At 50.3% G+C, this 15,491-nt stretch overlaps 1 protein-coding gene across 1 annotated transcript in view; it reads right to left on the reverse strand.

Annotated features, from left to right (window-relative positions):
* Window positions 1-1,206: 1,206 nt before the first annotated feature.
* Window positions 1,207-15,491, reverse strand: part of LOC105703980 — an 85,855-nt gene continuing 71,570 nt past the window's right edge. Inside the window, exons 8-10 of the mRNA XM_023432438.1 lie at window positions 2,280-3,398; window positions 1,552-1,797; window positions 1,207-1,298 (exon numbers count right to left, since the gene is read on the reverse strand). Of these exons, the coding sequence (XP_023288206.1) occupies window positions 1,207-1,298; window positions 1,552-1,797; window positions 2,280-3,398 (1,457 nt within the window). The remainder of the gene's footprint in view (window positions 1,299-1,551; window positions 1,798-2,279; window positions 3,399-15,491) is intronic.

Consider the following 15,491-nt stretch of genomic DNA (forward strand, 5'->3'; position numbering starts at 1 on the left):
CCTAAATTTCAGGGTACAATTTCCCGAAGGGCTTAAATTCCCAAAAGAAAGACCAGGCCCTTTAATCAGTTAGTTCGGAAAACAGACACGCACAAAATGACACCCTCCACCCACAGGTCGATTTCCTCGGCCTTAAGGGCGAGTTCTTCCAATTTCCCAAATCGCGTGGCGCCCCTGTCGCGCCCTCGTCGCGCCTTAAATAACCCTATTACACGGTAGGTTGTATTGCGTTGAATCACTTCCTTAATAGCCTAACTCCCCGCGGTAGACGCATCGTTAATCCTTAGCGCTCCTCCAACCCTTTGTCCCGGAAAATCGTCCACGATGGGTCAGGAGGTGATCCCGGAGCGAAGGGTCGAAGGGTCTCTAACTAATTCCTACCTTAAATCCTAAGCCGCCTCGTGCACCTACATACTTTCCGCGCCCCCGCGCGCGCCCCATGATATGGTCTAACCATAGCTTATCAATTACTCCGATATCCATACGAAATCTTTAGCCGATAACTAGATTCTACGAGCTACCGGTAGAAAAACCTACGACCGCCCTGCAGGTGTTTCTGCGATCCGCGACCAACGAGGGCACCCCATTGATCTCTATACTAATTGATAGCCGATATCCCATAAAACATAACGACTAAAAACGCCTGAGCACCTTGGATTATGGGCCCAGGAATTAATATTGTATTCGCGTATGCGTTCAGAGCATCGCGACGTTCAAAAGAAGCGTCCAGAGATGCGGTCTCGAGCAAGATCATGGCCTTCACTCGAACGCCGCGTCTCTTTACGCCATGCAAGGCTAATAAAGCATATTCGGTTTCCATTAAGTTGGTGTAATCTGCGGGTTGTACTCATACTTTTAGAGTTAGAAGGTGCTTTTCAACAGTGAATTCCTGATAAAAGGCTACTTATCACTCTAAAATTGTCATATGAGCACGGAGTTACGTGTGTGTTCGGGTGTTTTAGATCAGCATCTTCCATGTGCGTAGGCGTTATTGATTCGGTGTCATGGTGTCTTGCGTATGTGGCAAAACAGAATTTGCCGAGCAAGCGGGGATGAGCTATCAAGTATAGAGATCAGGGTGGCGCCCGAGCGGACCGCGGATGATCCGACAAGGATCGACGCGGTCGCTCCGACCCGCGGTGCCTCTCTTCCTTGCCCAGGACGACACCCATCGCGACTTTTGCTCCTCTCTGGCCACGCTTAGAATCACCTGAAGATGGCGACCGAGATGGCGAAGAGCAGCACCAGGGTGCAGGATGCAGCAGGACCGCCGGCGCCGTTCTCCTCCATGCACTGGCCTGGAACAGAAGGAGACGCGGTTACCGGTCGCCGACCCTGAAGAGACCCCGAAGAGCCGTCAACGCCCGAGCGAGTCGTCGTCGCCCCTGGACCCATAGAGATGCTGCAGGGTGGCCTGGGATGGAATTTTTCGCGGCTTCGGCTTTACTCCTTTTCCAGGTTGAGGGGAAAGAGAGGCAGAAAATCCCGGAAGCGAACCGTCAAGCACAGTCGTCGAGAGGTTTGCTCTGGAGGACTCGAAGAGGACCTTACCGATACTGGTCGCATTGAAGGCCAACATCGGCGGGGGTGGAGGAATGCCCCTCTGGCAGGCTATGGGGCTGGCAGTGAGGCTGACGACGCCCCCGCTCTCCCTATACATGAAGCACAATCTCCTGCTGTTCCTGAAGGGCTGCGGCCGGTTGTTCTCGTTCGACCAGGAACTTCTCCTGGCCAGCGGAGTCGCGATCACGAACTGGGTGCCCTCGGCGTCGAACCATCTACCGTGGCAGGAGTAGGCTGGAACAGGCAATAAGGACACCTTAAAGTGATGTGATGTGGTCGCCCCTTGGATCTTCCCTTCAGGTCATCTTAAGGCTATGTGAAAGTCGCATCTGAGGGGTTTCGTTCGCGAAACTTTTCTCCGAGGAGGAGAAATTGATTCAAACTTTACAATGTGAATATGGAGGCTATAAGGAAGGTCCTAACACCCATGAATTTTTTCTTAAACTTGTTTATTGACATTTAAAATATGTCTTATAAAAAATGAAATTTCATGGTCGTCGGGACCTTCCTTATAGCCTCTATTTTCGGGTCGTAAAGTTTAAAATGATTCGGTACATCCAGCTCGGAGAAAAGTTTCATGATTCTTCAGAGCCGCTTTTACATCCCCTTAAGGATCTCCTGATATATATAAGCCCTTGCATTTTTCTTCCAGGCAGTTTCTAAGCTCTTGGTAGCCGGTGCATCAAGGACCCCCTTAATCCCCGTGAAATGAATACCTGTGACAGTGTCATCGTCGACGCAGTCGCTCTGCAGCTCCATCCTGTCCGCCGTGGAGCAGCCCACGATTAAGGTCGTGACGTCACTGGAGCACCGCGAGTCCTCCTCCTCCCGTTTTTCCCGACGCTCGAGGTAATCCTCGGCCTCGTCCTCGAGGTCCCTCCTCATCCGTAGGAGATCCCGATACGTGACAAAGGCTCCCTCGGGCGAGGACCTCTTCGTGGGCACGTCGACGTCGTAATCCCCGAAATAATCGGCCTGCACCTGGAGGACGTTCCCAGAACCCTCCTCGCCGATCCAGGACGGCCAGAGTTGCCTAAGCTGGGCGAGGTCGTCCTTGTCCAGCTGGAAATCCTCCATCCTGGGACTTCTTCTCTGCCTGACCTCGCTCGACGTCGAGTCCACGTCCGATCCTTCGCCGCCATCGAGAGGTCGAGGTCCCGAAGACTCTATCCTCTGCAGGCCCTTTAACTCGTTCTCAACTTCAAGGTTGGATCCTTTAAGGTCGACCTCAAGGGCCCTTATCCTCCTGGACCTCGACCCGTGGTTCTCGTGCGTGTCGCTGACTTCGGCCTCGACTTCGTCCTCTAGGGATCGGTTCTTGAAGCTTATCTCTGGGGTCTTCAGGTTCTCCTGGAGGGACCTTATTCTTCTGGACCTCGACTTTCGGCCCTTTCGACCGACCTCGATATCATTTTTCAGTGCAGGATGCTTCAGATTCGATTTTTGAGAGTTTGAGCTCTCTGGCAAGGACCTTACTCTCCGGGACCTTGATTTGCGGATTTCGTGGTCGACCTCGACCTCCACCTCAACGTCGTTCTCCAACCTGTCGGCTTTATATTCGCGGTGGTTTCTGCCGTTTCGGCTGGATCGCGTTTTTCTGCCACGGTGCTCTCTGGTTAGGTAGTCGCTGTTTATCCTCCGATTGTCGACCTCGAATTCCAGTTTCCGGTTGTGTCTCTCCTCCGACCTCTCTTGGGCGTGTCGGACCTTTTCCTTCTCCTTGCGACCCAATTCGGGGCCGCGCCGGTTGTCGCGGCTGCTCCTCTGGTTCTTGTTCATCCCCGTGACGGTGAACTTCCCTAGGTAAGGGCACTGCCTCGGCTCCGGGGAACTCGCTGCAACGGAAAAGGTCGCACGGAATTAGAATACAGGGTGGATATATTAATTTATTAGTTCGTAATAATGCAGGTGTCGACAGAGAGAATTAAAGTATACCTCCTAGATCTGGCTGATCAGCAATTTATTGAGCGGTCCTGGAATAATTTGAGTAATTTTGTTCACGGATTTTAGGTACCCCTCGAACTGTGAATCTGGAAGAGGAGGAAGGATTATGGCTAGAAGTGTCAGTGAATCTCGGAGCAGATCCCGATAAGGGCAACGATCGCTGAAGAAGCCGAAGAAGCTCGCCTCGCCGGTCCTTTTCTGGAGAACCAGCGAAGCCACCCTGAAGAAGGAAGGATGGCTAATAAAAGGACTTCTCGGTGGAACAATCCGCGCATCGCGCTACTTAGAGACGACGGCACTCGGCGCGGAAATAATCCGCATTGTTCCAATTTCGAGCGGAATTGCTGAAGTGGCCAACAGCCTCTCACCCTGGAGGAATCGAGCCCGGGACGGGATCCGCGCTTCTTTCATTTCCGGAGCGTCGCCACCGGTCTATTTACATATCTCCATCCCTCGTTTGTCGCGCGCAAACGTCGCATTGGGGGATGATTAGTCCCCACCCCCTGGGGAAAAGGTGGAGGACGCCACTGGAAGTAGCGTGCCCGAAGAGAATGCCGAGGTCGGTAGCAGCCGACAAGGTGCAGACGTTTCTGGCGGTAATTGAGGCCCCTGGCATCGGGACCCGTTGGATTCGAAAGAACTCGGTAATGAGAGCGTAAACCAGCCCTAAGGAGCACAATGCGCACTCTAATGAGACAAATCTGACGAGAGCCACCCCCGGGCGTAGACCGCGTTCTCCGGCTAGGTCCACCACCCTCTTCTACTCCTTTTCAACTTCCAACCCCCTTTTCACCGGCCTGGAATTAATTCTTCATTTTCTCGCGTGTCCAGTTCTTCGTCCTGTGCCTTCTGGAGCACTCTTCAGGGCTGGTATTAGTCCCTTACATGTGTCTTCCCAGTTTGAATTTCTTCCACTCAGAGTTCCCGGTTAGTAATTGGTACAAGAAAATGGATTTCGGGGTTCCTTGTCATGAAATTCTAATTACTCTAATTACTCAGCATGGAATCCCAATTAGGAATCTAGTGTTAGGACCCCTACTTTGAAATTCCCGGTTTGGACCAATCTGTATGTGGTCGCTTGAAATTTTTATTCCTCCATGAGTGTTCCTGGTCAGCAATACCTATATACCTTGTTGCAACACAACTGATATGGAGTTCCTTAGCATGGATTCCCAATTAGCCATTTAGGGTCAGAATTCTCGCCCTTAAATTCGCGGTTTGGTCCGGTCGCTCCTAGTGTTTATCTTTCCTTTCAATTTTCGGTAATTCCTATAGTTTCTTGCGGCAGTTTTGGGGTTCCTCGGAATGGATTTCCACTTAGCCGAGACCCTCCTCCCGAAATCCGCGGTTTGGCCCCCGAAATCTCGTTATTTTTATGGTTAATTGCACAGGCTTGCCGTCAGAGATCAATCGCTCTCTTAGGCTCGTTAGCGAATCCCCGACTTCCGATCGACCCTCTTCGAGGCTTTCGGGAGCTTCTCGAATGCCAGACGGCGTTCGGATCGAGCATCTTCTTTGAGAAAGCTCCGACCCTTGTCCAAGGGTCAGGGGCACTTTTGCCTCCGGGTTTCCTCCTTTACGAGACCATGCCCTCTGGAAGATCCGTTCAATGAGATTATTCGATTCCCCCTTCTTTTTAAGTTGATCACATTAAGGGGGGTTTTCTATTTCGCGAAAGCGGGACGGGGATATTTCGCGATAATCCGATTACCCGGCCATTCGGGGATATCGCGGAATAAAAAATAGGGGTAAAGAGAGAGGGAGAGAGAGAAAAAAAAAAGTGAAAAATACCGCGGGGGATTCGCTCTGGACCGCGGTTTTTTATTTTTCGCTACTTTTCCTCGGTAATTCCCTCGCGCCGTTAATCAGCGGATTTTATTTGCTAATTCCGCGACACGTGCGTACTCCCGCCGCTCTGCTAAAAAGGGCTAATCACATTTCGCTAAATTTGAGAACACCCACGCGGGCCTGGAAAAATCCTCCACTCGGATCTCCCCTTTCTTTCGAAAAGGAAAAGCTTCGCCTTCGCGCATATTTCACGGATAATTCAATTACCTACGCAGGTCCACCCGGAGAACTCTCGAGGCTCTCCAAGTTCATCTCCTTCGCGTCTCGCGAATCGCGGAATTACCGGAAGAGGAGGATTTTACAGAACCTCTGAAAAATATCAGGTCTTCGTCTACTTCCCGACGACCCTGAGGAATTTCATTTGGACCGGCTCCTATTAAATTTTCATTAACAAACTGAGTTTAACACACATTTGAATTAAGCTAAACGGCTAACTTCCACGTCACTTAAACCGCGTCAATATACGTTTCTTAATTAACTTGAAAATTAAAAATAGCCCTCCGTTTATTTCCAGACGTTATGGAATCCCATTCTAACCGGCTCTAATTAAACTTTGATTAACAATCTCCGGTAAAAATTCTTCATATATCGTTATAAGGAAGGAGAGGAAATTCCTAATAAATTTTCATTAACTAATTGCGTATATCATACGTTTGAATTTCATTACTTAAGTTTCGTGAAACATTTAGTACTTAGCCTGCAAGTGATAAAAATCGAATCTTGACGCTCGATATCAGTCCTTACGGAATTTAATTTTTTCGCTCCTATTAAATTACAATAACAATAATAATCTTATTCCGTATCTTAGTAATCAGCCGTTTAAAAAATGTCACACCCGGAGTTCTCTTGAACTCATGATTGAATTTATTGTTTACAGTGCGAAGGAAAAGTGAGTTTTCACTGAATTTAATCCTTTTTTGTATCACGTTAAGCAGGTTGCCTTAATTGTCTGACGTGTTTTGGGAAATGGTCCCAGGGGGGCGAGCAAACGCGACCTGCGGAATCCTGGCCAGGGTCGAGAGTTGGCCGGCAAATCGGCTTAAGGCCTTCCAAAGTTGTCGCATCGAAATTCTCATCCCATGGTGGACCACTAATCCGCAAACAGGCGCGAAAACGCGAACGGAAGTGGCGCAAGGTCGGGCTGGGCCGCCCCTCTCTGAAGCCGTGTCGAGGGACCATACGAGGGTAATGCGCTTCTCTTTATCGGGAAAAGTCATCCCGGGGGGTCTTGATGTCGACGCACGTTGAATGCGACGGTTCCACCACTCGAAACCCGCTCAACAAGTGGAACTCTCTCCCCGCGCCGGCAGGAAACGGCTCGCAGGAGTGTTTAAGATTTTCCGCGCACTGTTTCCAACCGGAAGCCCCAGGCGCGAAGTTCCCGTCGCTCCCGGCAGATTTTCCGTCGAGTTATTTACACCGGGATTACTTTTCCCGGGGATTACGTCCCATTTTCCGTCCACTTGGCGACCCACTTTGGACGCCCATCCACCCCCACCGGCGCGGCCATTTTTCTTACCCCGGACTCTTTGCATTGTCAAACTGCCGAGGCCGGAGCTCCTTCTTTCGGTAATTTCCCCTACCAAGATACTAATTGCGCTTATTACATGGAATGGTTTGTATATTGGTGAATTATGGACTTGTGTAGGTTAGGTGAGCTTGAAGAATGGGACTTTCAACCGGAAGTTAAAGTGCTCAGGGCCTTCGCCTTCCTGTAATACTAGTTACACATACACATGGAATAGTTTCAATATTCATTAATTATACATATTAGACTTGAATGTGTTCTTCAATTCTGAATCAAAATGCTTAGTGGCTCCTCCTTTTCTGGTCCAGTCTCACGGCGATGATAATTGCTCAAGATACGTGGAAAAATGTCTATATTCATCAGCCATCGATTTTTGGAGGTTATGTGAAAATGTGTCTTTCACCCCGGAGTCAACGTCCGTGGCAAGTCGATATGGGTCGACGCTCCGCTAATTAATTACGAGGGTAATTGCGTAAGGATGTCTGACGGATGATAAGGAAAGGAACGAAACGACCGAACCGTTTGTGGACTCCGCAAGGGGTGGTTTTAAATCGATACCCCTTGGCCCGGTTATCAATTTCCCGGGTAGCGACTTCTTTGCGTGCATAAATATGTCGATTTCAATCCCGAGTAATTAATAATGAGGTAATTAATGTCAGCGGGGATACGGGGTGTAATTATTTGACGTTTCTGCTCTCTCGAGATACGAGGTCTCACACGTGTTGTCAGTTTTATCTGGTCGCGCGAAAAAGGGGGTCGGGTTTTCATCGCCACGAGGGTTCGCGAGACAGGGGTCGATACCGAAGCTCGACTCGCTAATTGCAATCGGGTAACGAGTCTTGCTCGAAATGAAGCTCGAGAATGAGTTCGACTCTCGTCTCGCGGGGTCTGCGCTTAAGGGCGACTTCCGGTCCCTGACCTACCCCAGCTGCGCGGCAGGTCGCGCGACTTCTTCCAATTTTCTCTCGACACAAATTGAATCCCCGAAAAACCCGACAGGGGAACGAGCCGGGATCGATCGTGAGAAACGAGAGCCGAGCTCGTCGCTAATTAAGAACGAGCACTCCATCCGAAAGCCGAAACGTGCTCGGCTCCCCCATTTTTCTCTCCTTTTTCTCCGCCGTGTTTCCCCCTCGCGACGTTGGCGAAAAATCGAGAGGCTTGGAAATTAAGGGAGTCTGGTCGGGATTTCATAGGAGGCCGATTAGAGGCTTATTTAGTACGATTTTAGAATAAGGGACTCTTAACCGCTCGCGCTTCGAATTAATTATGAACACATTCTAACCGAATGAGTCTACCTCGTCATTATAGCGCAAAGGGTTAAGGGGGTGAAAGTATGGATTTTCCCGCGATTTTATAATAAGGGAGTCTCAAGGGCCGAAATGTACATTATGAATTTTTATCATGATTTTAGAATGGCGGAATTTCTTAAGGGCAGGGGATATGGAGAGTATATACTTTTTAGCGCGATTTCAGAATAAGGGGTTATTAAGGAAGGGGGGGAGAGTATGGATTTTTTAGGGCGGAAGAAGGGAAACGACGAACGGAACGAGTCCTTTCGCCCTCGCTCGCCCTTCCCACGGGGCAAGCGAAGACGAAGGGTCTCCAACCCTTACGGGACGCACCCCCCGTGAGGCGCGTCCGGTGGAGTAGTATGCTAACGTCCCTTCCCGTTTTCGCCTAATCGCGCAGTCCATTCGTCCATCCGTCCATCCGAGTTCCCCCTCGACCCGTCCTACTTGTCAGTGGCCTCCTTGTGTTCCAAACCACCCCATGCGACTTCTACCCTCTTCCGCGCGGAGGCCCACCCTCGTTACGCGCCCCGTGCCCCATAGAACCCAGGACAAAAGGCTTGGACATGCGTGGATCCCTGTCAGATTTCCGAGCGGATTTTAAGCCTGTCTTGGAAACCAACCGAGAGAATATCCCATGAAATCAGTCCCCTTTCACATCCCCGGTCAAGCCGAAAATAATGCCGGGTTTTTCCGAGCCCTTTCAGACGACTCTCCGCATTTAGGTCCACCCCTTAAATTCCCTGAATTTTCATTTTTCCCCTCGATTCAAAGCCTCCCACACCGCGACGTCCTCCCGTCTCCACCCCTAGATGGCATAAATTAAAATTGCCCATAGAATCCCTTCCCTCTGAGATCTGTAAAGTATAGTTAACTCTTTTCGGGGAATGTATTTTCACCGAATGTCAAGAGCGGACCTTTTTTAAAGGCGTTTTTCAGATGACCAAGGGTCAACCCCCCCCACGATGAAATCCCCATTAGGCTCGCGTCCGAAAAAGCATATTCATCCCGTCCGCATTCGCGCCAATCCCTGGCCGCAAATCGCAAGCGTCCCTTGGTTGATTGCAAAGCCGACCGCTAATTGGCCGCCGGCGAAAATTGGCCGCCTAATTGCGCGGCGGGAGCGCGAAATCCTTTTGCGGCAACGCGGAAAACGCGCGGCGGCCGCCTCCTCCCCCATTACCCCAGCCCCTCTGGGGGTGGCTCCGGCGGGCCGGTCGATTCTCGGGGGGCGGTTTAAGAAAGTTCCCTAGTCGAACGCGAACTTGGCGTTCGGGCGGAGTTCTTCGGCCGGAAGTGTCGCCGCGGGGGGTCCGCCGAGCGATGCATAAAGCGGGAATATCGAGAGTCGCGGATGGCCTCGTGCTTCCGAGGGGAGGAAACGGCGGGACCCGCTCAAAGAGAAAACGAAAAGAGACCCACCACCCAAGGCAGCGTTCAGGAGTATCTGTTTAACCGTGTCACTTTTTGAAACTGACTTACCCCAAACGAAAGACACTTGTTAATAATAAATTTGTTGAAATTCATAATGTAATAGGGTTAATAACATAATCTAATATTATTCGATAATAGTTTACTATAGCGTTAAAATTGTCGGTATTGGTCCAAATATGAAAAAGTCGAATTATTTATGGGACGACTCAATACGTCTCTTTAGGGGGGAATTCTTCTTTAGAATTATTGAAATTTAATAATAGCTAATATTTCAGATCTCAGGGATTAACGAGAGTTTTTGATCCAAGCCAATTAACGCGGAGATTACTTCGGAGTAATTCGGAAATGTCTCCGCTAGTCGTTAACTTCGATCTCGCCCCCTTTTTAAGGGGTTCGAAATGGGGGAGGGGGTGGCGTCGTGTCGTAAAACCGGAAGCCCGTCGTAATGCGACTCTGACGGGAAGATTCTCTCAAAAGTTGATATTTCGATCGAACCTAACACCTTAGTCAATGACGTTCGTGACTATTAATATGTCAGGTCACCCCATAAATAATTCCTAATGATAAAATGTTAGAGAGAGTTTTTCTTTAGAGTAATGAAAATGAAATAATATCGATTATTTCAGATCTCAGGAGTTAACGAGAGTTCTCGATCGAGGCCAATTAATGCGAACACTACTTCGGAGTAATTCGGAAATGTCTTCACTAGTCGTTAACCTCGATCTCGTCCCCCTTTGAAGGGGTGGCGGTGGAGGGGGTGGTGTCGCGCCGTAAAACCGGAAGCCCGTCGTAATGCGATCCTCGCGGGAAGATTCCCACAAAAGTTGGCGTTCGGTCGACGAACTTAGCGTCGGAGTCGAAGTTGTTCGGTCAGGAGAGTTGGTCGGGAGCTTACCGGGGGATGCATAAGGCATGGGGTTGCGCGACCCCCATGGATTATTTAGCTTATCCCCGGCTCGGCGGTGACACGCGGATGGGAATTAATAATAACGATATCCCCGCGGCCGCCATCTTGAATAACGCCGTCCAGGATATCCATATCCTGGGGCGAGAGAACGACTCCTGGAATATATCGAGCCTGCACTCGGCGAGGTGGAGGGGACGGGGATCGGAAGTCGCCATGGAAGAGCTTCGCGGGGGGGCCGAGGTGTCTCGAGACCTCAAGAGCGACCTCCCCCTCTGGCTTTCTCGATTTCCCGGGACCCCGGGGACTTTTTGCGACGTCTCCGTCGACGTCTTTCTCGCCGATCCGGCGGTGAACCCGCCCTCGAAATTCCGCCACCCTGGCGGAATCTCGAAAATGCATGGCGTCGCTCGCGCCCGGAAGTCGAGTCGCACTTCCCCCAAATGGGCCGCGTGCTACTCGAGTTCCCCGAACTGTCTACCCTTGTGCCTCTGGATTGTCTTGCATGCATATATACAAATTTATACCGAATTCGGGAACCTCTCTTCCGGGGGTAAAAATACCCTCTCGTCCTCCCTCGAGTCTTCCCTCGAGGTGACAATTTCCTGTCCTGTCGGGGAGGCTGTCGGCATTCTCATTATCGCCCTGACGCGTTCTTCGATTCCCGTATTTCCGGTGACACGCACTGTTAAAAATGTCTGTTAGAAATTTCCCAAGACCGATTCGTCTGGACTTCGACAGAAATTGACTTAAGTATTTATTAATTATATTTGACGTTCAAACGAGACCGACTTCGTTAACACCTTCCCGTCTTAATTACTCGTATTGTAGTAAAAACTCTCACGTTCAGTCGACAAACTTATTTGACATAAACATTTAGCGACTCAAGGCACTCCTTCCCTCTTCCTCGGATTTTCTCAGCGATCTCGTAAATTGACACGTTAAGAATATGCGACTAATCTGGGCATGCCACTCTAGATTCGTAATTGAGGTCATTCCTGCTCATTGAGGATGTACTCGCGTTCGGTTTTGGCAAATGGTACTTTGATGAACGCCAGCCCGCGGTAATCAGTGTAATGCCTCAATGTAAGGGGACGTTTAGTTCGTCTATGGAGGCGGACTCCGAACTGGCGGGAACGTTAATAGAACGTTAATTTGCTTTTAACGGGGTCACTGAGTTTCAAATGCCTTACGTACGTACGTATATACATGTGTATACATAGTCGCGGACTAATAATGCATCGGCATAAATCTCCCTTTTGCGGGAATTTCCCTCGTATAAATACTCCCGCGCTCCAAGTCACCGTCGCTCCTGCCGCTGAATAATTACGTTTCCGTGTAGCCTTCGGAAAGCAACCTCGTCATGTTGTGTGTCTTAAACTGAATTAAACCAAAGCACGAGGGAGAGACAAGCCAGCGTCTGATAAGAGACCATAATTATTAATCATTAACCGCCGCGTATCGAATTAACAAGTGGCACCTCTCCGCTCTTAATTGCGCCGCTTTATTAATACCCCGCAAAAACCCGAGACGAAAATGTCACAAATCGCCAGCCCGGCCTAACTCGTTTATTACGGTCCCGATATTACCTTAATTACGGAGCCGGAGGCGGCCTGCACCGCCCTAGTTGCAATTAACCCACGCACTTTGCGGGAGGGAAAAAAATGCTCGCTTAATCGGAACCGAAAAGAAATATCCCCTGCGTGCAGTTGGGGGTTTAGTTAAGTATTTAAATAATTTTACACCGTAGGAACGGTTCCAAGTCCATTATCCGGTTATATGACTAAATTCGATGCAATTCCTCTCCCAGTTGCATTGTTTTTCATTACAATTTTCCCAGCCTAACCAATATCTTCGCAATGTTTAATATGAATTTCCTCTAATTAGTGCCAGAGTGTCAAAAGTGTCTTACCATTTTTTCTTTAAGAGTCACGAGCCCAGGCAAGACCTCCCTGTCGAATTGTTTCCTCCCCGATCTCCATCTCGCCATTTCGATACGCGTCCACCCGAGGACCCCCCGCGGATATTCGCATCGAGCCCTGTATGGCAGGTTTACGAGGGCTCTGTCGAGTGCGTAACCGGCTCCAGGTTCGGCTTTGCGAGTCGCAGGGACGCAACGGCGCCGATTGTGTCCAGGACGAGCGAAGGTCCATTTGTGTTACGAGTCCGAAGGTCCATTAAACCTCTTATGGGCCAGGGATCCGTGAACGGACGCGGTCGGGCACGCACGCACGCACCTAGTTATGCGGTTATTGCGGTCACGCGTGCGTGTGCGATCGCATAACCATTGGACGGCGGTGCATCGTGGGTTGCACCGAGAGCTGCATCGCGGGTTGCAGCCGGCTGTGTCGCTGGATGTATCCAGGGATGCGACGAGGGATATGTCACAGCCGTCAGTGGTGATGGCCGGGCGCCCTGTGTGGTCAGCCGGAACCAAGGAACCCCTGCGAGGATTCGGTACGATTTCCCTGATCCATTGTCGCGAGATATTTCCGTATTAAGGGATGCGTAAAGAATGAGAGGTAATTCCCATCGACGATGATCACGTTGAAGAGGCTATCGAGATGGATATTAAAAATGGGGACGAAGAGAAGTGGGATAAGTCGGACGTGGTCAGGCGGAGCCCAGTAGAGAAGGTAGACGCCTGGCCGGCCGAACCACGGCGATCCTGACACTTTTAATTTCTACAGTGTTTTTATTTACGAAGCGTTGATAAATAGTTCGCGGTTCCTCCGGGAGGAGGTGGATGAAAATGCGAGGATATTTTCCGGGAGGTTTTTTATCGCGCCAGGGGAGGGAGACCGGGTCCAGTCAGCCGCGGGGCTATAGTCGGGAGGGAAGGTCGCGAGTCGCTCCTTGCTCGTAACGAGACTCGTTTCGTTAATAAACACATTCTCGAGAGCCGGGAGAAGGTGGCGCGGGGCCGCAGAGGTAGTCACGGGTGGTCGGATGTTTTTAGTCGAGCTAGTATATTCGGTCGCTTATATAATCAATATACGAGGGCGAGAAGAAAAGGGAGAGGACGAGCGGGAGCGCGCGGGAGGGAGCGAGAGGGAGCCAAGGAGGGCGAGAGGGAAACAGGAAAAAATGTCAACGGCGACTCGAAGGGGGGAGAGGGGGTGCAGCGTGTGCGAAAAGAAGGATAAACTCGGGGGAGGGCCGGGGAAAAAGCGAAACTGCAGGATGGGCACCGCGCGTGCTTTTGCGCGAGGAATCGGCAGTGACGTCAGCAGAAGGTCCGGAACCTTTTCTCCGCCTTTGAGGAAAGCCGAAGGTTCGACCTCCCGCCGAACCTCCGCTTCTTTCGGCCCTTCATGTGGCGAGTCACCCGCCACCCTTCGCCCACCACCCACCACCCACCGCCCACCGCCACCCCCAGATGTTAACCCTAACGCGGCAACGCTTCGCGCTCTGTGTGACGGCGTCTCCCAAATCCGAAAGTACTCCCGTACGCGCACAGTTCCTCGACATCCCTCGACGTCTCCCCACATCCAAGTTCCCCGTATGCCTCCACCCACCACCCACCACCCGCCAGAGTCAGCCGCTCGTTTGGAGAAGCCCACCGGGCGCGTTCCCGGGCGGCGCGTGCCTCGCGACTTCTCCCCAGAATTCCCAATTTGCTTGCAAATTTCCCGAAAGAGAGGCGGCGAGAACTTTGGCGCCCACGAAACGATGCTTTCAGGGCTTTCTTCAGGGCTTGGAATCGAAGATCGATCCGTAAAATTTAGAGAATTTTCGTTCCTTTATTTAACCCACTTGGACAAATTTTGGGAACCGACCCTTGTAAACTGAAATCAGGCTCCGAATAGACGATCCGGAGCTTCTGAGATACGTAATGCTTTTGATGGCTTATGTTATTGAAAAAAACGTAATTCTTCAACTTTCTCCTGATCTAGTATTGTAGTAGGACTGATTAATCTGGTTCAAGTTTATTAGAGATGCTCGTTTGTGGCTAGAATTGTCGGGACGTGATAAAGGATTTTTTAAACCCTGAAAAGAAGTCAGATCTGATCTCGTTCGGAACATCATCGAACCGTCGAGATTAGACAAACTTGAGCCGGCTCCCTGGTTATAAATAGATCCAAAACTGCCTCTAAATTTGTTGGCACAGGAGCGCCAAAATTCCCCTTCGTTTCTACATTTCTGTATTCTATTTTAACACCAGAGGCGTAAAGAATCTCGTAGACGGGAAGCTGGGAGGCCAGACAGCGTCTGAAGCGGCGAGATTCGAAATTTGCGAAATTCCTCGCCGGGGCATTTTCTATTCAAATTGGGGGATATTCAATTTGGGCAGAAAGTCTCGGTTCAAAGTGTGGGATACGATATTTAGCTGTGTCTCGGAAGACCAAGTTCTCCGAGGGCCCCCTTTCCCCGTGGCGCCCCTTGCTTTATTCATACCTCACCCATAGAATTTTCATGCGGTACGGGACATCAGAAGAATGCAAATTCTTACGTGGAGAGTGTTGCAAGGTGCACCGGTGGTTTTCCTTTGCACCAATCAGGACGCGTATATCAAGCAGGAGACAACGGGGCCGTCTCCGCCCCCGTAATTAATCATGGGAAAAATTACAAGGACACCGTATCACGGTGCATTAAAAAGGGATGTGCGGAATCTGCGAGCGCATCACTCAACCTATCTCAATCCAGATACGCGATCCCGACGCATGCATCAAACGGCAGAAAGCCTAATACCGCTTGAACAGCAGTAGCATGATGGCCGATACATCAACGCGACCACACGTGCCATTCATTTGGTAATACCGTGAAAGCCTGGTCGGTGCAGTCAGCTAAATACACCCTTGACAGTCTGGAAGTATAGCTGTCGCCTGTATATCATATGTAGTAGAGGTTATGAGTTGAGTGTTCAGTCCAACTTATGCGGATGATCAAGTGCGGTGACAGTAGAGCATTTGCTTTGTTGGTACTCTTCGAAATCCCAATATGTATCGCTTATATGCAGGCATTCCTTACCTTAGGA

The sequence above is a fragment of the Orussus abietinus genome, unplaced genomic scaffold (assembly GCF_000612105.2).
Source record: "Orussus abietinus isolate OABI.00-Male unplaced genomic scaffold, Oabi_2.0 scaffold7, whole genome shotgun sequence".
Lineage (NCBI taxonomy): Eukaryota > Metazoa > Arthropoda > Insecta > Hymenoptera > Orussidae > Orussus > Orussus abietinus.